At 37.9% G+C, this 23,517-nt stretch overlaps 1 protein-coding gene across 2 annotated transcripts in view; it reads left to right on the forward strand.

The window, feature by feature from the left end:
• Nucleotides 1-23,517, forward strand: part of ADGRV1 (adhesion G protein-coupled receptor V1) — a 272,375-nt gene that overhangs the window by 172,485 nt on the left and 76,373 nt on the right. For both annotated transcript variants that reach the window (XM_065046531.1, XM_065046532.1), the window contains exons 84-85: nucleotides 10,550-10,666; nucleotides 18,484-18,662. In XM_065046531.1, coding sequence (XP_064902603.1) covers nucleotides 10,550-10,666; nucleotides 18,484-18,662 — 296 coding nt within the window. The remainder of the gene's footprint in view (nucleotides 1-10,549; nucleotides 10,667-18,483; nucleotides 18,663-23,517) is intronic.

Below are 23,517 nucleotides of genomic sequence, written 5' to 3' on the forward strand. Positions count from 1 at the left end.
CAGATCATGGAGTGTTGACTGTGCTTTGGGTGTGACAGATTAAATATCTCTTTAATTCCTACAGAATGTTTGAAGATTTTTACAGTAAGAACAATTTTGAAATATCTGAAGTGCTGTGAAATGAAAATAATGCATTACATCCCAGTTTTTTTCCCCCACTCTTCTCATAAACTACATAAATATTTTTATGTACTGATGGAAAATATAGCAGGTGATTTTAAAGTGTGGAAAGCAAATTGTCTTTCTATTTGTGCTACTCTGAATAAAGTGACAGCCATTCTTAGCTTAATGAACTGATTTTGCTGTTCCATAAAAGTGCATCAGAAATTTAAAGCCAGTAAGTGTGATAATAAAAATAAATACAATAAAAATGGTGCCCAAAGCATGAAATGTGTTTAACTGCTTCGTTCCCGGAATCCCCTGGTACTAGTTTACCAAACCAGTGTTTCAAATTGTGAGTAATTAAGAGAGACACATGCAAAAAGCAGCTGATTTAATGGCAGTACGGAATTGTGTGCTCAAATTGTAGCATTTGACAGGAGACTCTGACCATGGAACAGGAATTAGACCATACGAACCTACGTAGCCCTACCTTGGGAATGGCTGTCTAATTACTAGATAAAATACAGACAGCAGTTAAGCAGTTAGGTATTCTTTTTAAATACAAAAACCTATGTCTATCGCTGTTTTGACAAAGTCCCTTTAATAACATCTGAGAGGTGATTTTAAATAGTTAAACTTGAATCACTTTTTATTTTTAGACATTTTGCTAAGTCTGGCTTTTGACTACTATCTGCATCCCCGCTTACTTTAGACAAAGAAGTTAATTTGTGTTCTGTATTCTTATGAGACATGAGAAGCTATGAGAAACTATTACAGAAAATATTATATTCTCTAGTGCTCACCAGAACCTCTAGTCACCAAATATCAAAACACTGAAGCAGGCATCGCAGAATAATTTTTCAGCCTAGTTTCATATACAGATGCTCTATTCCAGAATAAACATCAGTTTATTTTAAATCATTTTTTCATGAAGACAATTAGAACAACATCTGTTTTAGGAGTGACTTTCTCTTCAGTTTGTTTTCACATGTTGGCAAAACTGTAGAGGGCAGATTCTAGATAGATAAGGATGTTTCTGTGTTTGAGTTCGAAAAAGCAATTCAGTCCGTGCCCCTCAACAAAGTCCATGGCAGCAGGATACAAATTCTGAGTTCTATAAATACTTGAACCACACTCTGGAACTTATTTTTACAGTTCTGTTTGTGTACTAAAAGTTGTACTCAATACCTAATCTATATTATTGCTGTAGGTTAGTCACAGTTCTAGGTTCCTTATATTTTTGGCATATTTAATGCTTTTGTTTTTATTTGTCTGTTTTTAATCAAAGTTATTGCTCGGCACACTAGTGACCCAGTTCCTTCCCCCACTTGTTTACAATGAGGTGAGTCTGTACGGAGCAGATAAACTGTGACTACTAAGAGATTATTTAGTCCTATTTAATAATCTATGTCAGCTTGCATGCTTGTGATGTTTTTATTATACATGTCTGGAAAGTCCTGTCTTCAAGTGGAATCATCTTAAATCTTTACTGCCTGTTATAGCCTCTGCTGTTTACTAATTCACATTGATTATTTTGGGTTCAAAAGTCAATTCCATTAGCACAACGAAATCCAAAGGTTTTGTTTTCTATTTTTGTTAGGCAGGGAAAACACCTTCTTCTTCTCTGTAATTATGAAGCCTGTTGCACGGAGAAAACAGCAGTTAAAGATAATATCATACTATCATATGTCTAATATCATAATAGACTATACTGATCCCTGAACTGCTCATTCTTTAAGCCCTATTTCAACATATGGAATATGGATCAAAGATGGCCATAAATATTTACATAGGACCAACATTTCTTTAATATCATAGGTTACAAGTAATAGTAGAACAGGGGAACTTGCCTGTTAGCCCTTGTTGAAGAATGTTTGGTTTCTGTTAAATAAATGTCTCTTTACGTGTTAAGACTTTCTGGCAAAAATTGAACAGCTCCACTTAGACATTTTTCTCATATCACACCAGACTTCATCTTAGAATATCTCTTTCAACCCATAAATGAAGACGGATCCCATAGGCTTGTGAAAGTGTTGCTTTCTACAAATAAACATCTGTTTTTCCTTGGGACTGTAGAGAAAATGCACTCTACCAAGAGAGATACTGGTGAAAACCATGACCTTTTACCATAACCAGCCTTCTAGAGGTTACATTTTTAGTGTACCTGATTTTTGAGCTGCTTACGCAGCCACTAATTGTGTAAACATGACTCAGATTACCATTAACAGTTTAACTAGGAGATCTTTGCTTAGCCTAGCATGTTTTAACTGAAAAAGAAAAGGAAAAGCCCTTCAAGATTATGTCCAGACCAGTATAAGGGGTCTAATCTCTAGGCAGAGGTTTTCTACTGAAACATGATAAAGCCAGAAGACACTATATGCCTGTAATTACGTCTCAGCTAATAATTCTTTTTAAATCAGAGAGATAAATTGTTATCCTTCCCAGCTGGCTGGCCATACAGATAAGCATGGGAGACCTCTGCTACCGTACTTAAAATATTAAACAAGGGGCAACCCTTGTTGCATCCTGACCCCAATTTGTGGTGTGTCTGCCCTACCCTGTTTTTAAGGGTATACCTCTTGAACACTGACAGTCTTGGGACACTGACCATGGGCCATGGGGCCCTGGCCAATTCTGACTGTTTACTTAAAGCATCAGAAGTTAACAGAAGTGTTTCCTTTGCAGAAATTTTACTTACTGAAAGTCACATATTGCTGACCCTGGATACAGTCCTAAATTCAGTTTAGAGGTAATATAAGGTCATGCTGTCAATTTTGTGCACATTTATTGCAGGAAACTTACACCTGAACTTTAAGAAAAACTATATCCAGAAATGGAAGTGGAAAGTCTCTTTATTAATAGTTTTACCCAATATATTCCCTGAGTGTATACAGATCCCTCTTGAGAAGCTTCTAGTGCCAATTAATCTGTGATGGCAAATCTGCTACTCGGGGTCTAATCTGAGCTAGGTAGAAAACAATACAAGTCAGATCCTACTCTAGAAAATCAACATCCACCAGAAAAGCTTTTCCAGCTTTTGTTGTCATTATTATAGCAAAGGAGTTGTGTTATTGAGGATCTCACAGGGGGGATGTCTGGCTCATGCTCTGTAGTGAGTGATAATGTGATAATGCAATGTGCATCTTTGTCCTGGGTACTGTATAGGGTACTGTTCTGAATCTGTATGTAAAACTAAACGGGTTAAGACCTGCCAGAGCCTCGTAGTCTTTATTTTTCCTTATTTACCAAAAGAAGAAAGAGAAGCGCTGCACATCACGGTACTTCACCCATCCTGTATCCTGCACCCTCAGGTTGCTCAGAGAAGCAAAAAGAAAAGCCTAAAAATGGGAAGCAAAGAGGGCAAGGACTGAACCCAGCATGAAACCAACTACCATCCTGCCAGCTGGGGTGAGGGAATGAGTAACATATGGTTGCTGGTGTCTAATCACCGCTTAAAATGGTTGCCAGTTCTGCTGCTGCTTAAGAAAGTGTAAACATCTCTGCACAAAAGCACCGTGGGTCACTGCTGTAAATACACCATCGGTATTTCAAGTGATTTTATTTTAGTTGGCTGTTTGGCTCTCCTCAAAGTGTGAGTTTACAGTGATATATAATCAGCAGACTTTAAGCAAATAATTCATAAACACAAAAATGTCACTAAAATACACAATGCGTGCAAATTATACAGTAAGAGTTTGGAGCTGCTATTCACAAGGCACTTATTTTTTAATATATATGTTCACTGACTTAACTCAAGCCAGAAATAAAGCTAAATGCATATGTCTTGTTTTTTTTCTGGTGTCAGTTACAAAGCACTCCTCTCTGTATCTGAAACAATTTATTGACCAGTGAAGTCATTGAGCTTTCACATAAACTCAGAAAGCAACTTTAATGGCTTATTTCAGCATCATTAATACAGAATATGTATGAAATGAAAAGTTAGTTATCGAACTTTTATTTCAGCCCCGTTAAACACTGTGTTTTGAATCTTTTAAAGTATATAACCTTTTCCTGTGTGCTCTGAAACATGCTGAGTGTTGTATTGTTACTTTGTCCAGGAAGAGTGACTTAGAATTTTTGGTAGTGTTTATAAATCTTTGCAATTTTTATTTTGTTTTTGGTACATCCTTTGTTGGTATTTTTGTCCTGGCATTTCATATCAGAACACAAAACACAAGAAGAACACTTGGCTTAAACCAGTGCTGTCCTGACCTATCAAGCAGCAACAAAAAGTATGATTCATATGCGCTATTATTAAGCAACGTCCCTGTGTTCAAGGAGGGAACCCCTTTTTTTTTTTGTCCATATAAAGTAAATTCAAAGCAGGAGAGAGCAGTTCAGTGGGGACATGGGAGTCTAACGAGTTTATTTTCCTGTGTTATTGTTCATTGCAATTAAGTCCAACAAAAAGAACAGTGCCAAACATTATACCTTTGATACTCTTCCTCTTTTGACTTTGGGTTAGTAAAATGACAGATGGCATGTAGTTGGGCTCTTTGTTTTGTGGTTTTTTTTTTTTGGTAGAGATGCATGTAAATAAGCTGTATAAGGAAGACAATAATCTCTTCTTGTGTCAAGTAAAAAATATTGAATCATTAAAAAAAATAAAATTCATAAAAGAGAAAAAATAATATAAAAAGAAATTAAATGACCACTGTTAGGACCCATTTCTATAAGACATATATGTGAAGACATATGTGTCTAGAAGAAGACAATGTCTGAAGCTTCTTGAGTTTGTACTGTGAAACGGGAATTTACAGATGTTGCAAAATGTGACAGAAGTATATTGACTTGTTCTTCAGTCTAAAGTGTTCTAAAGGAGCTGGCTGCTTGGTCTGAGGGTTTCTCCTGGTGGAGAAGGATCTTCTCCTCAGCTACAGGAGGTAGGTCCTTCTTCCTTAGGTGAGACAGTTAAACTGTTCAGAGTAGATGTGTTGGGCCCAAGCTTTGTTGCTCTTCCAGAGCTAAATGTTTGTTGTTCTGCTGCTGGATCCTTTGTATCTGCTCGAGTCAGCACCCTCCACAACTTTTTCTCTAGAGCATAGCAAGGTGTTCTCTTTGCTCCACCCAGCACAACACGCTGCCTTTTCAGCGTTTCTTAATATACAAAATAAAGTTTATTGCTCTCAGATTTGTTTTGCCCACGTCAAAACATTTTTCGCAGTTCTTAAAATTATACATCAAGTTTTGATAATACCTTATTGCTTTATTGTTTTACTTTTACACTTTATTTTACTCTTACTTATGGACTTCAACTGAACATTTGTGATATCAGTGCTGGTAGTTTCTGTTTTCTAGTATTTCTGATGAAGCCATGCTGACTACTCTTCATGATTTTCTCCTCCGTAATTTGGCTGGAAATGGTTTCCAGGATTATCTGCTCCATCACCTTCCCATGGATAGTGGTGAAGCTGATCAGCCTGCAGTTGTTTGTGTCTTCCTTCTTGCCCTTCTTGAAGAGGAATGTGACATTTGCTTTCCTCCAGTATTTGGGCACTTACCCTCCATCACCATGATCAATCAAGATTATTGAGAGTGGACTTGCAGTGATACCTGACAGGTCGCTCAGCACCAGCTCCAGTTTGGGCTTAGATATGACCAGTTTGCTTAAGTATTTTCAGACTTGAAGATACATCTTTCTTACTCCGGCCTTACACCCTGGTCTCTTGGACATGGCTTCCTGAAGGCTGCTCTTACTAGAAAAGACTGAGACAAAGACATTTAGTACTTGCACAGACATTTCCATGTGTCACATGGAATCCTCATTATAAAGTCCATCATATGGACTTTATATTTCGTATATATATATGGACTACATATTTCAGCACTTACCATGGCAAGTTGTAATTGCTACTATGCTGTATTCAACATACTTATTCTTCATACATACGACTTCTTATTCAGGGTTCAGCCAAACTACTCCTTAGTTGGCTATTGTCTACCTGATTGGTATGGAATTGCTCCAGTCTTTTAGTCTGTCTCTTTTATACAATATTCAAAGGCAACTCTCCCTTACACTCACTTTTTCCTTTCTAAATTTCTGTAATGAGGCCAAGTTTAGCTCTGCTATTTCTGAACTTAGATTTTAATATATTCTTTTATCATTAGAAAGTTGATTCATTTCCTCACGTTACCTATAGTTGGCATCAATGAATGCGCCGTGTACATTTGTTTGGTCACAAATAGTTGGTATTAATGAGTATATCATGGAGGTTTTGTTTGCTTGAAAATAGTGTACTCTTCTTGTGTGGAATTTTTGTCAATTTGTTTTTGTTTTATTAATGAAGAGTGAATAATGTAGAATTTCTAGTAAAAGTTTGCAGTGAGGAAGGAAAAGTAAATATATTAATTATGACTCCAAACAAACAAATTTAAAATAATCGAATTTTCAGAAAAGATAGTGATTCTAAAGGTCACCACTGGGACAAAGGCAAAATGGTGAATAGCGTTGGTAGCATGGAGTGAAGGTTATGGCTGCTGATGCAGAAGAAGAACCCAATGAAGAGAGATACATTCATAGGTTGGAACAAAAAGATTCCCATTCCAACTTGGAAAATCATGGTGTGATACCTTGCAGGTCCCACAGCAAGTGCGTTTAACAAATCCTTCGCTTCAGAGTGCTACTATGTGACTGGAAAATAATATACTAAATGTAATACAGAGTGATTAATGGGTGCAGGCCTGTTAATTCAGTCTCAGAAGCATGTAAGAGTTTAGAAAAAAAAAATATCAAAAGACCTAGTGAGAAATGAAGTGGAGAATAAGACTCCGGTGTGTTCATACTCAGATCATGCCAGACTAGTTTTCTTTGATGAGATAAATGCAGTAAAATACATGATATGTCACGTAATTAGTAAAATAATAATGGGGGACGATTAGCCCAAGAACTCAGGTGTGGGAAGACGCAGACTAGTGGGAAAAGACATCTATGGGAGGGTGGAGAAAGAAAAGAGGGATTTGCATGGTATGTACAGAGATAAGAAAACTGTTGGATGAGAATCTTGTAAGACCTCTGCAGCTCTTCTCCACCCAGCCCTGAGTACTTGTTTTCATGAGGAACAGGGTCAAAGTAGCACCAGGATAGAGATGGATGATGAAATTGGTGCACAAGCTGCAAAGCCTTTTGCACGAGGACAGGTTTTCACACTCGTGAGCATGCATTTCACAGTACACGGAGAAACAGCATAAATTGATCCAGGCAGAAGCTGTATTCACGGAGCTAAACTGCTTTTGCTGTCCAGGCCGGCTTAGGTATCTCTACAGAACACTACGCTGTGCAGCTTATTTAACCTTGAAAAACAAAATCTAAGGGACAATACTACTGCTTTCCATGAATCCATGATTGTGCAGACCCCAAGAAGGAGGAAATCGTCTACAAACTGAGAGGCTTCCAGCAGAAGAGCAGATATAAATTGACCATGAGTAAGCTCAGGCTGGAAAGCAGGAGGCGGCTCTGGACCAGGGTGATGTTCTGAGACAGCCTGCTGCTTGGAAACAGTGGTACAAGAATGCTCCTCTTCGTACAGGAACGTACAGTTTTGTAAATCATCTGGTTTTACTCACTTACAGTTTGGTGCTGATGACTTAGGCTGAAAACCCAGGTGCTAATTTCCTTCAATAATTGTCGTAGAGTGACAAAGAATTTGCCGTATCCTTTAATTAACTGAGTAAATGACCGTGAGGTGGGAACCCTGTCAAAGATCTTTTTGTCCTTTGAGAGAAGTGTATCGATTTGTTGTCTTTTATTTTTTTACTTTTTTTTTTTTTTTTTAATTTTAAGTTTTGTAAGGAGGAATCTTGAATGTGACACAGAACTATCACACACAAATTCACAAAATTAGCAGCCTGCTGCTTGCGTGGTGTAAGTCACTTGTTATCCCTTAAATCGTTTTGGGTCAAGACTGATCACCTTGACAAGTAACAGGAAGAAGAATTATGTTATAATCTTGACATATAACCAAATGGCAGGTTACAAAGATTGTTTAAAAAGCAGTATTTAAATTCATACAATCTCTGTAAACAGAGCTCTGAACAATTGGTATCAAAAGGAACACATTTTTAATGGCCCAAGAAGAAACAAATCATCCAAATGTATAGTACATAATTTGCTTATTAAAGAATAGGTTCATTATTACAGAAGATTTCACACTACAGCTAAAAACTAAGCAAAGTACAGAAGACATGAGGCAGTTAAGTCTAAGGAACAATTTATTTGGAAGGTGCTTTTTTTGTGTGTTTCTCTACCTGCCTTAGATACTATGGGGGAAAGGTCTATTCAGTGGCCTGCACTCTGTGTGTTTCTATTAAATTGCTTTTTAAGGTGTAAGTGCCAAAGTAGCCAGCATTTGTCAGAACAGCAGAGGTATTGTCTCTTGTCCCAACATTTCAAAATATGGTCTGCCATCTGTTTTTGGTGTTATAATCCAACTCTCATTTGTATCTTCTACCCAAGGTGCAAAATAGCTACATGCAAATAACGTATACATGTTTCTTTGCCTCTTTTACCTTTCTGCTCTTTTTTTGAGTCTAAAACGCTCTAATACCACTAATCACAATGAGTTCTTAGATGGGTGATTACTTCAGCTGAATTGCTGCTTTACTTCTTGAACAGAAGTCAGTAGCCTGAAAAGTAGGGATTTTTAGCAAATATTTGGACTTTCCTCATGGTTTTGGTTGGAAAACTGTTGACATAGCGAGATCCTTCTCTTTTTTAATGTATAGATTTTTTTTTTCTTGAGACACAGGAAGAGGTAATGACAGTTTATTTAATTACAGATGCAAAACACTTTTAAGCCAACATGCACTCCAGAAGGTGCTAAAAACATGTTTCCAGGACTAGACCAGTCTGCCTGTATGTTCATCCCTCTTTTTTCTCTATCTCTAGCCTGTCTGTGCTCGACATATACACAAGCCCTCAGAGATCAAAAGGTGGCAACACCTCCGCACCAGATGTGTGTTGTATTTTGCTTGTTTTAAGAAGCATTTGCTTAAGTTTTAGGGAGAAACTGCTGTCACTGTTAGAGGTGGCTGGTGTTACCGAGTTGTTTACACAAACATTTCTTGTGTTTATCCCTCATGGGAGGCAGCTCTTGCAGACATATTTCAAGTATGTTTGACCCGCTCCAGACAATGGAATTTGTTTTATCAGTGTCAGAATTTGGCAAATAGAAGTCTATATTAAACTGTGTATTAACCTGAATGGTTATGTGGCCAGGTTAGATTCCAATTCTCAGCAGAAGAGTGATGATCCCAACATAAAGTACCAGAAGCGCATTTTTTGCTTTAGATAATGAAATGAATGTCATAGTTGCTTTTATCAAGTTGTTAACGCAGTTGCTCATTCTGATTCTTCCATTCCATGGTGAGATAACATTATCTGTCTGTCAATACTCAGACCCTGCCTTTATGAGAATTATTTTTTGTAGTAAAGAGACTGTGTAAGAGTTATCAAATTCCATACACGTGTTTTCCTTGTAAATACAATGTCCAGGTGTATGCCAAATCACTCGGTATACTAAAACTTCCTTCCATACCCAATCTTCTCGTTTTATGAATGTCAAATCAATCTGCGCAGTCCATGAATTGCTATTACTAAGAAGCCAACATGCTGTTAGTCAAATTAGTACATTCCTTGTGAAGTAAAGAAGTCATCAGTTACTGCAGGTGTTCAGTAGGTAAATTGGGCCTTTCTTTATATGGACACTTTAATTCTTTAATGAAATCTGCTTGTAGAAGTATTTCCTCTGCAAAGAAATTCACAGAAAATAGAGCTAAATGTTTCTGAGTTGTCTTTTAATTTTCAGTGCTATATTGAAATTGTTTGTCAGTGTCCATTGCAGTTGGAACTGGAATACCTTTGTTCCTTACACAATGCATTGGCTACTTATCTGTTCGATATATAATCCTTTGGCATTTGGTATGTCTGTGGAAAAAAAAACATCTGCCTTGTGAGTGTGAAATCCTGGACTGCTCTTGATCAACAGTATTGCTCTCCTATGTGATGGGATATGATATTGCTACTCATCTGACAGTCTGAAGACAATAAATGCCTCTTGAATCTGTTGATAAAATTTCTGGCCTCACTGAAATCAGGAGGTAACATCTCCTTTTATTTTATGGAGGAAAAACCTCCACCCTCAGATACAAAACCAGTGTCTAATGTTGCATGGCAGTGAGTCTGGGGAACAGTATTAAACCATAAATATTAAATGTCACAATAGTCTTTTCACATATGGATGTAATGGATCCTAGGTTGCCTGCAAAAACTTTAAAGCCAGTTTTGTGGCCAACAGTGCTAAAGAGTCACATCTTTTGGCCAAATATTAAACATCCAAGATATCTCTCCCAAGTCTCTGGAACAGTAACTGAATGTATGTTTTACTTCCAAGCAGAATTAGGTCAATTTTGTTTAATTCTAATGTGCACGTATTCATATTTTTCCCTGCAGATTTCGTTTCTGGCCTCTGCTTACATGAGCCAACATCTCTCGGAGGAAAGCTGCTCTGCCCTTGCCTCTGTTACCCATTACCTTTACCTCTGCCAGTTCAGCTGGATGCTTATTCAGGTTGGTCTCAGTCTTTTTCAGCTTCTGTAAAAGTAACTGGTAGTTGGAATGTGTTTCTGATATATTGTAGTATATGTATCTCTGAAAATCAATGCTACTAGAGAGGGAAAACATTAGATGGTCTTTATTAAACCTAGAGTGTCACAGCTCCAGGGGTAAATATTTGAACCCTACAAAGACTTTTCCATTAATATCCATTACAAGTGTGTGAGAATTCCCACATCTCACTTCATCCTGTAAAAATTACTGTCTGAAAACACTGAATAAATGGTTTTATTACAGTTAAGACCTTTCCTCAGCATCTCTTATCTGGTCTTTTGAAACAGTCTCTTACAGGTGAAATATAAGTGTAAACTACACTGTAATTTTTTTAGCCAGTAACATTTTATTTATTAGACTTGTATGATATGACAACATACCTTCATAAGTTTGCATGAAAATGAGGAGTATATATATTCATAAATACTACCAGAATTTTCATAAGATCATAGAATCACTTTGGTTGGGAAATGACCTTTAAGATCATCAAGTCCGACCATTAACCCAACCCTACCAAGTCCAACCCTAAATCATGCTCCAGAGAATGTCATCTCCGTGTCTGTTCAACCACTCCAGGGATGGTGACTCCAGCACTGCCCTGGGCAGCCTGTTCCAATGCCCCACAGCCCTTTGGGGAAGAAATCGTTCCCCAGATCCAACCTCAACCTCCCCTGGCGCAACTTGAGGCCGTTTCCTCTGCTCCTGGCGCTTGTTCCTGGGGAGCAGAGCCTGACCCCCCCTGGCTCCAAGCTCCTTTCAGGCAGTTCAGAGATCAGAAGGTCTCCCCTCAGCTCCTGTTCTCCAGCTGAACCCCCCAGGTCCCTCAGCCGCTCCCATCACACTTGTGCTCCAGACCCGTCACCAACTCCGTTGCTCTTTTGGCACATTATGTAACAGTAAATGCCGTAAAGAACAATTGAACTAATGTGGGAGACCATGAGCAATCAAATTTGTTTGGGGAAATTACCAGTTGTAAGTTAGTCAAAATAGCAAGCTGTGAGGTTATTTGAAAAATACATTATCATGCCCTCATCTATAAATGTATATTTAGCACTAAGGCAAGAATTACGCCATTAATTTGTCTATTATTCTAAGTGTATTTGTCCATAGCATGTTTATTGTAGCACACAGCTTTATATATGCAGCTCCACACATTACCATACCAATATGCAGGTTGTTGGACCAAACCAAGAATTGCAAATTAAACTGAATTTAAACACAGCTTTGTGTCCTGATGACACACAGGTGGTATCTGGCATTTTTTCTGGGATGATGCCAGGTTCACTTTCATTGAGAACCCTCACAGCCTCTCTAACAGGTCCACTCTGCTTGTGGTCTTCACAAGCTACAAGTAGACGTTGCGTCACGTACGCTGCTGCCGCAGCCACTCATGAAAATGAAGCAGAGAGACCTAAATTGCTCTGTCTCTAGTGATACTAGTAATCTTTTTAGTCTTGTTGTTTTTCACTAGTTTATACAGATAGAAAGACTGAATATTCTCTCCAATGGATGTTACTTTCTACTGTCTCAGTACAGAAATTTTCCTGTTGTACTTCTCCTAGCTTGGCTTATGACTTTCTCTTAGGTTAACTAACCTAAATTATTTTGACCTGTAAATTATCATCTTCCCAGCTGCTCATTCACTTCTTTCCTAAGTTACTTCAGATCTCTTGAACATTGATTGTTATGGACAGGCAAAACAATACTTATAAGTTGCTATTTTAGTAGGATATCTCATGTTTTGAGTGCTCAGTTTTTGATAATGTGTTGTCTTCCCATCCTACACATTTTACATATTAAGTTGCAAATGGATTCCCATTTCAAAAGCTTAGTCTTATTCAAGGATTAATCACTTACAACAAAAAAAAAATTGTATGACTGTTGATCATTGGCCATTTTTATGCCCGTAGTTGAAATCCTTTGTAATTTTTGCCAGAGTAGACTTTGGCCAAGTTCCAAGAACTTGCATCTCCCGTTGCATTTAGTGGAACCTCAGGCTTGTGTGTTCATCATGAAGACTCTTCATGGAAGCCTGAAGAGACCAAGGTGCTTAATATAGAATGCAAATAAATGAATAATGAAAGACCCAAAAGCAAAGAAATCACCTGAAACATAGATCAGCCCAGCTTCAGCTACAATTTGCTCCTCTAGATTGAGAAAACGTTCTCAATTTATATATCTCATTGCAGGAGGAAGCAATGCCAGGGCACTCAGCAACATCTCTGAGCTCTAATTGGTCCCCATGACAACATTAGCAAGGGAAAATCAAACTGATTTGGGAACTCTAGATGACACTGTTGTCTAAATGGCAGATTTAAGTGCCTCAGAAATGAGTGTCAATATTTCTCAGCGTGCTATGCTTAATACACATGACTTGATTTGGAAGGCAAAATTAATAATGTATTTATACTTAAATACTTCTGTCTGAGAAACAGCAAAAGTATGCACAGATTCTGTGTCACTTGTGCAGCCACTCTGCCCTCTGTGAGGCTGTATAGCGTAGTGCATATGTTTTTTCAGTAACTCACATTATACAAATCTGCCAGCATCAGTCTTCATCGCTGCATACAGAAGTGGGTGAGTGTGACAACCAAGTATGTAGCTATGTGCAGATACGTGGAACTGAAACATCCAGAACATCCAGACAATTTTAAGTGCTCAAAAGATGGCGGAGCAACATTTCCAGGAAGCAAAAGTCTATAGGAAAACATGGACGTAACAGTACCGTTCAAGCTATAGATTCAATTCTGTAGTTCACACCAAAGTTCTTTACTTTCCAGACTTTAGGACAATTTCCTTACTTTTTTGTCCTAGTCTTTCCATGTTCTGCATATTACCAGGTATAGTAATTATACTTAGCATTTTGTCATATTTTGCCAGTGGCTGCAACAACTAAATCTATAGTTTCGTATTCTACTTCTTTTTCCATTTTTAGGTTCTCATATTTGTAGGCTTATGTTCAGTATTAGTATTTATACTACACACATAGCTACTACCCTCTTGTTGGCTGAAATGTGGGAAACAGAAAGGACTTCAGAGACCACCCGATCCATTTTTGGAGTCAGAACAAAGGCCACATCAAGTCATCCTTGTTTGTCTGAGTGTTCCTGTCCCTTTATAGCACATCATCTTGTTTCTTGGCTTTTGTAGGGAGATTTTTGTAAGTTGTAGAATGTTGATGACATTACCCAGTTCTTTAAGGATGAGGCTTTATTGACTGCAGAAGAAAATGAATAAGGTGCACATAACTCATTGTGCCTGCAAAGTGAACTTAGCCTGAAATATTTGCCTTATACTAATGTCTGAAATTCAGAAGTCTTCATCATGACAGATATCCCTACATAGAAATGTATGTTGCCTGTGTTTTCAAAGGCAATCTGCACTTTTATGTTAGGAGAACAAGCTAAAGATGCCTTTTGATATTCTGTTGTCCTTCCCATGGCAAATCTGTAGTATATGACAACCATTTATCAGGAAAAATAGTTTTCTTCTCTTAGCATTTTCTAACTTGTTACCAAAAATAATTAAAATGTTACCAAAAAAAGTTAAAAGTAATCTTTTGAGGAAAAAATAGAATAGTGTAGTTCTCAACTGCCAATTCTGACATAGAGTAAAATTTTGGGAAAAATTTGAGTTTTTGTACTTTTTTGAGCCATTGCTACAGTGGAGTAAATCAACAGTTAAAGTGGCAGTTCAATAAGCAAACCAGAGTAGATGCCATGAGCTTGCTCTCACCCATACGTGAATCCTCCTACTTTTTGAATTTAATAGCACCTTAAATTTTCTGTAAATTTATTGTGGACTTGTAAGACAAGTACTTATCTTATGATAAGTGTAATGCTTATTTTTAAGAGTGATTTATGAATTTGTAAAAGCGTGCAGGCATACTGAAAATGAAAGCTATGGCCATTTCTAAAAACAAGGAAGAAGGGAAACAGAAGTTTTCCCAGGCAGTTGGGAAAGGCTTTATTTAAGGTATTTTGCTATTGTTTACCATGTATCCACAGATTATCACTAAAGGTAAGTTAACAGATAAATAAAGAAATAAAAAAAACCACAATCCACCCTGATTCTGCAAAGGTAATTTCAATTTATTGCCTCATTATAAAACAAAACACTGAAGTTCACGTTGTCTCATTAGGGTGTTATTTGAATATGTAATTGTTTTGCATGCTACATCAGAACAATCACAGCTTGTACATTTGTTCTTCCACCTGAGAAGCTGCGAAATGGACTGTACGTTTTATTCTTCTGTAGGACTGGTTATTGTTGCAGCATGGCAACAGGAAAAGATTTGCTAAATATAGCTCCACTATTTGTATTTCCTTGATTAAGTTTTGGGACATCAAAAAGGGTTGAAGATGAGAACTTATAATTATGAAGACAGAAATGTGACTGCTCAGCACATGGAGAACTATCCAAACCCCCTCACATCTTTGCAGCAGCACTGCTGTTAAAGTATTAGATGTGATAAATGAGGTGAGATAGGTAAACACGCCTAAACAAACACAGAACAAGGACATGAGGTACAATTTCTTAGAAAGCAATCTCAGCCGGGCAACTGAGAACAATGTTCACCAGGTTGTTGGAATTAGTGGAACCAACAATCCCTGAGCATAATGGCATAAATCAGTCCAAGGATTGTGCTGTCTGGAACTGCTTGCAGTGAAGCACAGCCTAGTCAGGACTACAATGGCATGTAATTTGAGGAACGCTTATTGGCATAAGGTGACAAACAGAATCTTGAAAGGGTTTTCAATCCCCTCTAAAAGTTAAGAAAGAAAAGGAGGTTATAACAGAACAACCAAATCTTTCCACAAACTGTAGATAATTTTTTTCCAAATACCACTTTCATCTGTTTAACGTTTTCTTCCTGTGAATGTCCAACAACGGAATTAATAGTTTTTCTGTGTTCCTTCAGCCTACACAGGACAGTTACAATTACATGGTAGGATTTTTCCTGTGTACTTTTAAGAAAAACAAACTTTGCCTTTGTTCACATAGCACCAATCACCAAATGAAAATAAAGAAGGCCATAATAATTGCTACTTAATTAATATAATTAAATCCACTGGACATATTAATAAAATATCATTCTCTAAGGGAACATTTAAAGTGCTTACTAAACTAACAATGTTTTTGAAAATGAGTTTTTAACATACGCAATGTGCTTTATGATTCATGATAGGAAGTATTGTATGTTCGTGCTATATAAATAACAAAAATAACACTTTAATAATAATTAACTGATGAGACCTACATAAAGAATCCACAAACCACTAATTAAGCAATTGATTGTGAAAACTTTGTCTGAACAAACTGGTAGACAAACCCTTGCCTGAGGGTAATCAAAATTTCACAAACAAAAATAATCTCTTTGCGATTGTCTTGTCACTGTATATGGACTTTACCTAACAACTGACAGCTGCAGATTAAGCATAGAAATCAACATTAATGTATGAAATCCCTGTGTAGACAATGGAAAGAGATTAATATTATTGGGTAAGGATGAACTAGTGCCTGAAGATCTCTGTCCTCTCTTTGCTGGCTGTTAACACAGGCTAGAGGCACAAGCTTCAATTAGATGCCCCCTAGACAGAATAAGACAAAATTAATCCCTTATTCACCCCATACAAAAGGCCAGAAATAATTATATAACGTGCAGGGTTGTAGATTTGAAAAGGAGGACGTGAATAAATGTTTTGCAAATCATATTTGTACTATGATTAGTTAAGGTGTTTATTAGAAAGAAGTCATCTGTGTGGACGTGCACAAAAAAAATGCTGAGCACATAGGGAAGTGTTTCTACTATTAACGCCTTAAAGAAAATGCAAAGATCCAAGCAAAACTACAAGTATTTTGTTTTACTTGAAGGGTTTCCTTACTCATACTGACAATTCTTTTCAGAGATTTCAGCTAATCCACATCTTCATTTTGATTCATGTGTGGTTTTAAATACTTATGCCACTTGATGAGTTGAACATAAGAAGACCAATTGTTGTAGAGATGTATGTGAGTTTACATTCACTTATTTGCATTTTTTTCTCAAAATCTTGTACAAATATTACACAGAATCATGGAACCACTGAAGCTGCAGGGGCATCTTGAGACGGTCTAGTCCTGGATCAAGTAGGGTCAGCTAGGCCTGTACTATGTTCAGTTTTGGTTAAAGGCAGAAACTCCACAACCTCTCTGGGCAGCTTGGCCCAGTGTTCACCATCCAGCAAGACCTGGACAGGCTGGAGAGTTGGGCAGGGAAAAATCTAATGAAATATAACAAGGGAAAGTGTAGAGTCTTGAATCTGGGCAGGAACAACCCCAGGTTCCAGTATGAGTTGGAGAGCAATGTAGGGGAAAGGGACCTGGGGGTCCTGGGGACAGCAGAGTGACCATGAGCCAGCACTGGGCCCTTGTGGCCAGGAAGGCCAATGGGACCTGGGATGGGTTAGAAGGGTGTGGTCAGTAGGTCAGAGAGGTTCTGCTGCCCCTCTACTCTGCCCTGGGGAGACCACACCTGGAATATTGTGTCCAGTTGTGGCCCCTCAGTTCCAGCAGGACAGGGAACTGCTGGAGAGAGTCCAGCGCAGCCACCAAGATGCTGAAGGGAGTGGAGCATCCCCCGTGTGAGGAAAGGCTGAGGGAGCTGGGGCTCTGGAGCTGGACAAGAGGACACTGAGGGGGGACTCATTCCTGGGGATCAATATGGAAAGGGGGAGTGTCAGGAGGATGGAGCCAGGCTCTTCTCAGTGACAACCAATGATAGGACAAGGGGTAATGGGTGCAAACTGGAACACAAGAGGTTCCTCTTAAATTTGAGAAGAAACTTCTTCCTGGTGAGGGTGGCAGAGCCTGGCCCAGGCTGCCCAGGGAGGTTGTGGAGTCTCCTTCTCTGCAGACATTCCAACCCGCCTGGACACCTTCCTGTGTAACCTCAGCTGGGTGTTCCTGCTCCATGGGGGGATTGCACTGGATGAGCTTTCCAGGGCCCTTCCAACCCCTGACATTCTGGGATTCTGTGACCACCCCTACAGTAAAAAAAAGCTTTTTGTTGTGTTCAGATGCCATTTAATGTATATTAATTTATACCCATTGCCACTTGTCCTGCCATTGAGCACCAGTGAGGAGAGTCTGTCACCCTCTTCATCGCTCCCTCCCATCAGTTATTTATAATATACTCATGGGTAAGATCCCTGTGAGCCTTTTCTTCTCCAGGCAGAACAGTCCCAGGTGCCTCAACCTCTTAGAAGAGATACTCAGGCCTATTAATCATCTTCATGGTAATTTGCTGGACCCACTCCATGTCTTTGTTCTGCTGGTGAGCCCAGAACAGAACCACAATCAGAACCACTGAAGGAGGTTTGTGCATTACATACAATAAGATACACAGAGGTGAACAACAGCACAGAAAGATTCAGCACAGATCACATTTAGCAATATTGTCTATGAGTCTTTCATGTGAAGCAATGGAAATCCAAGAAGTAAACTTATTTTTGCACTGCAAAAACAGCATTTTGTGCTAAACGGGGTGTCCCTTCCTCTCCAATAGTCTAATCCCAAATCTAACAGTTATATAAACACACATACTTCTTTTATAATCAGCCTCTTTTGATCACTTAAGAAAAGAAAATGAGAGCAAAATATTTATGTTGAAAAATGTTTATATATACGCATACGCTGGGACAGAAATATGCTGTATTATGACATTCAGAGTGATTTGTTTCTTGGGATAGCTAATCATCCACCAAGTCTACTGATTAACATTCTGCATTATTCTTCAGGCTGTTAATTTCTGGTACGTCCTGGTGATGAACGATGAGCACACAGAACGGCGCTATCTGCTTTACTTCCTTTTGAGTTGGGGGCTTCCAGCTTTTGTTGTGATCCTGCTTTTAATTATCCTGAGAGGAATTTACCACCACAGCACAGCACAGATTTATGGCCTTGTCTACAGCGATCTGTAAGTTTTCCTTCAGAAAAGCATGAGCTAGCTATTGTACTCTCTATATTGTTTTATATTTAATTTACTTGCACGTGCAGAAGGGGATCTGCATACAGCCACATGCAGTAAGGGGCAGGGGGATTCCTCATTTGGTGGAGATGAAGCAAGTGTGTCACCCATAGGCAATGCAGCATTTTCCGTGTAACTGGGCTTTGCTCCAGCTTCTCCACAGTTCCATCTTAGGCTGAGCATTGGCAGAGCCATCTCAAGCATGTCTGCTCTGTGGGTAAATTATTTATTCTTTTCTGAGACCGTGCAATTCCAGGATGAAGGACAGAAATGGATGCTGCTGCGTAAGTGAGCAGAAGAGCATGTTTTCCTTCCATTTCCTTTCTGTGTTTGAAAAAATGCAGCACCAAACCAAGCCTTAAAGCCGTGTATCTTAAATTATTAAATATATTCCCTGCTAAACAAAGTTACTACATTAACATGTCAAACATATTTCCTCAAGTGTTTCTCTTGGAATATTGGACAGGATATGTTCCAAACTGTTCCCAATTTGAGCATTGGTGTAATTCCAATAATTAACACAGCCTTTTCAAAGCTCTATATGACCTCAGAAAACGATCATAATTAAAATAATACATCTTCATATAACATGAGACATTTAAGTGGAAAGATACATAGATAAATATTTTTGTTCTCCTTCCCTTCTCTTTCACTCTGGTCCCTTTTCTGGCAAAGCTAATCTATGATAATAGCTATTCTAACATACGAGGCTATTATGATTATTCACTATGTATCATAATTACATGTTTCATGTGTGGGGAAGAGTAAGCACACAACTTCTTTTTCTTCTTTTTAAAATAATAGAATAATGTACAAATTATTTTTATGAAAAGTTCTTGTGAGGGTTCTTAGAGTAGACCCAAAACAGGAGAATATCCATCTTTCTTTAGTAAAAGAGGAAGATTCGATGTGCATCATTCCATTATAGCTGAACAAGATTCTGTAAAGTGTTATTTTGTCATACATAGGGAAATACGGTGAGAAGTAGTTACTGGAATTCAGTATCTGTGTGTCTGAGTATATGCATATAAATGTATATGTGCACTCCTCAATATTACTTGTATGTGCATATGTATCCATCACATGATAAGCAGGGATACCTGATTTAGACCTAAACGAGCTACTCTGAGTGCTAGAAGCCGTTTAGCTGTGTTAGCCAAGGTTTAGTCCCACATTAATAGACACTGGCACTCAGAAAAGTATCTGAGGTCCCCAATGATCAGATAATTTGTGATTTTAATGCCACATCAGAGAGTGCTACATAGCTCTATAACGTTCCATAAACATAGATATTTCTTCACAGACCATGACGAACAAGAGTATTGTATTTTTCTGCACGGCAAAATGCTTCTCTCTGCACAATAAAGGCAAGAAGTGTGTGTAGCATAATCAAGTCTTCTGATTGCAATCAGACAGTGGGTGATATCATTATGCAGTAATCCATGGTTTCACAGTGGTTTTCTTTTGATGTCCATGCCCCATTCTTTCAAAAACAAGCAAAAATCCCTAAGTTCTGATGAAAGCATTAAGTAGAGGAAAATAACTCAGTCCGACTCATTTGCCTGAATTAAATATAAAACCTTTCCAGCATCTTATTAAAGTGGGCAAATGCCAGAAATCATCCCAAGCTTAGCGAGTGTGCAGCTTATTCCAGCTCAATGTAAGGAGATATCTACAAGGATTTTCATAAATGTCGTTGATGCAAATTCCTAATTTGAAGAGCACTTTAAAAGTTGCTCTTAATTATACAAAGAAGGTAGGAAGGATGAGAGACTGAACTACATCACTTGGTTTGTTTTCTCCAAACTATTACATACCAACTTCAGAAACAGCCTCAGAAATAGCTTGAGAACAACAAGGAACTAATTTCACGTGAGAGCTGGAAGACTGGTTAAAATAATGAAATCAGTGAAGCTTGTTATCTTAGCTCTCTCCTAAGTGATCACTCCTTCAGGCAACACATTTTTGCATTACTGTCATGTTTGACCAGCAGTTTTCTTCCCAACCAGAATGCCACGAGCACAATTAATAGCCGAAAGGATGGCAATGCTGAAAGAACTTCATTTTGTGCTTGCACTGAACAAAAGATGATTTGAGCTGTCTCAGATTTTGTGCTTCAAAAGAAGTATTGTGACAGGATCTTCCCTCAGCTATGACAAATTCTACACACAAATGCATAAGTTTTGTACAATAGCTCCCGTAACATGTCACAGTATAAAACTAACAAGGTGCTGCGGTGATAAGAGTAGTGTACATGTTGGTGATTACTTCCATAATAAGCAAAGTTTACACATGGCGTAAACAGTGCACTCTTTGGCATTATGTGAAATTTTTTTATGATACTGGTAAGTTTGTCTGTATTGGTTTTATTTATTTACTTTTTAATTTTTATTTTTTATTTTTGAGATCGTAGCTCCATGATGTGTGAAAGAACTGGCTGCTAAGAACGGGCTCATTTACTCTTCCCTTTGCTAATTCCCACATTGCTCATCTGGAGAGGTTTTCACCTCTGTTTGAATAGGACCAGAAAAGTTGCTGATGAGAGGCACGTTGGCATTACTTGAATGAAAGAAATTATGAGATAGGCATTTGTGTGGGATGGGTTTGAATGGAGGAAGGGTGGCCTGTTTGGATACCTGTAAAAAAATGTGGATGTTCTGTGAATATGTGATGCAACACCTTTACTAAGAAATGATTTAATCTCCTCTTAAGATTGCGCATTAGTATTCCTGTTTTAAAAAAGAATATCAAGTTATTTCAGATGCAGGTGTCTATAACTGCACCTCTGCTTAATTTCTTTGTGTCATAGCCCTTGGCTCAGCCATGTAATGAAAATTCAAAGTAGGGGCATTCTCTGCACGCAGCTGACTTGTATAAGGGGCTTGGATATTTTTTGCCATCTATCCTGTTTTTTTTTTTTTATATTTTGTATTATGATAAAAGTCTTTCCTGAATGTTTGTCCCTGATTGTGAGTGAAATCTCTGATGTGTCTTTACATTTCATGTACATTGTACACCCTGGTCTCTTTAAACAATGCTCTAAATTTAATATCCTTGCTTGAGAATTGCCACAATGGATGAGGCATTATAATTTCTTAATGATAAGAGGCAGATGTCAGCCCCTATCAACTGGCTAATAACTGAAATGTGAATTAAGCTCTGAACGAGATGGTTTGAAATAACTTTTTAAAAAGTATATTATCCTTTTATAATTCTGAGTTTTTATGTTGTGCAGGCAATTTTTCAACCCCTGCGGGAATTTCCTATAATCTCTGTCTAAAATATCTCCTAATGACATAGATTCTGCTGTTGAGGTACATGCTGTTTTAAAAAAGTATTTCCTTTTGTCATTTCTTATTACATTGGATGTCACCATGACTTTGTGTTGTGACATAAGAAGAGACCTCAGGATAACCTTTCTTTTCAATTTTTTTTTCTTATCTTCCCATATGATTGTCTCTTTCAGAAGTATAAACCAAACCCTTAATCTGTATCTCTGTACAAGAATTGTTAATGCCTCTGCACACTTTAGCACTCTTCTTCTGTTTTTGAGAAGAATTTTTCTCATTGAATAAGAAAAACTTACAAACAGATGAGTTCGCAACAAGACAAGAGTTCAGTTTAAAATCAAATTCCAAAGCCCACTATGGTTCCCAGACTTCAGACAGTTCAACATTTGCTGTTGTCCTGGTTTATTTGGCCAGCCAGTCATGGCCTCATTTCTGAAAATCTTTTAACTAATGTTCTCAAAGTGAGTGTAATTTTAGCAGTATGTTTAAACTGAGTAGCGTATTTCTAATAGGTCTCTTAAAGTACAAAGAGTTCACCAAGTGAAGGGGAAAACATTTGGAGGTAAATCAAAACTATAAATGTTGGCAAAGAGATGTAAAGTGCAATGGCTATGTGAAGAGATGAAAAATTACATAAAATCACACTCCCACCAGTTTCATCCTGGTCTCATTGGTGGTTACTTTGAATAAAAATGTCAGCAATATGTGTCTGCTACTTATCTTTAGAGGGCTAGCATCACAGGGTATATACAGACTGCAAACAATTCTGGAAACCAACCAGATATAGAAGTAAAACCTCAAACTGGTGAATGACTTGAGACTGGGTTTGGGTTCTTGGCACCTCTCACACTTACAAAACAGAGAAGCAAACAAAAGAACTTCAGAAATGTTAATCCTTGAAAACAAAGTAGCTTTCCAATTTCTCACACAACTCTGAAAATTTAATTGTCCACACTGGCATACAAGTGAAAATTCAACATTTTATTAGGTCAGTGGAATGACACCCATTCACACGTTTTTGCCTTAATGTGTCTGTTTCTGAGATCTGAGGCCAGAATTATTTAATTACAATTATCAGTTTTTCTTTGCAAACGTGAGTTTAAAGGTTAATTATGCTGCATTCACTGGACTTGTACCCAAGACATTGTCCAGAGGTATAATAGACATTAGAAAAAGAATGTACTATAAAATTGACCAGAATCACAGCTCAGTGGAGCTTGAACTTCTAACTCACTTGGGTAGGTTGCAAAGTCTTACCTACAATGACATTAAAGTATGTTCTTATAAACTTGAGCAGTACTCTTGTTGCAGCACTAAGCTTCAAATCTGACTAGACCTTCTTGAAACTAAACTCACCCAAGAAGGCCAAAGTACTGTTTTTATTAGAGCATAAACTAAAACGAGTAAGCTTTGAATTGGAAAAAAAAACAAACTGAAAATAATTTGACATGACAGAATACAAATTTTGAAGTTTATAAACAAATATCTCCCTGCCCATTGTGTCCTTGCAAGGG

The sequence above is a fragment of the Columba livia genome, chromosome Z (genome assembly GCF_036013475.1).
Source record: "Columba livia isolate bColLiv1 breed racing homer chromosome Z, bColLiv1.pat.W.v2, whole genome shotgun sequence".
NCBI classification, from domain to species: domain Eukaryota; kingdom Metazoa; phylum Chordata; class Aves; order Columbiformes; family Columbidae; genus Columba; species Columba livia.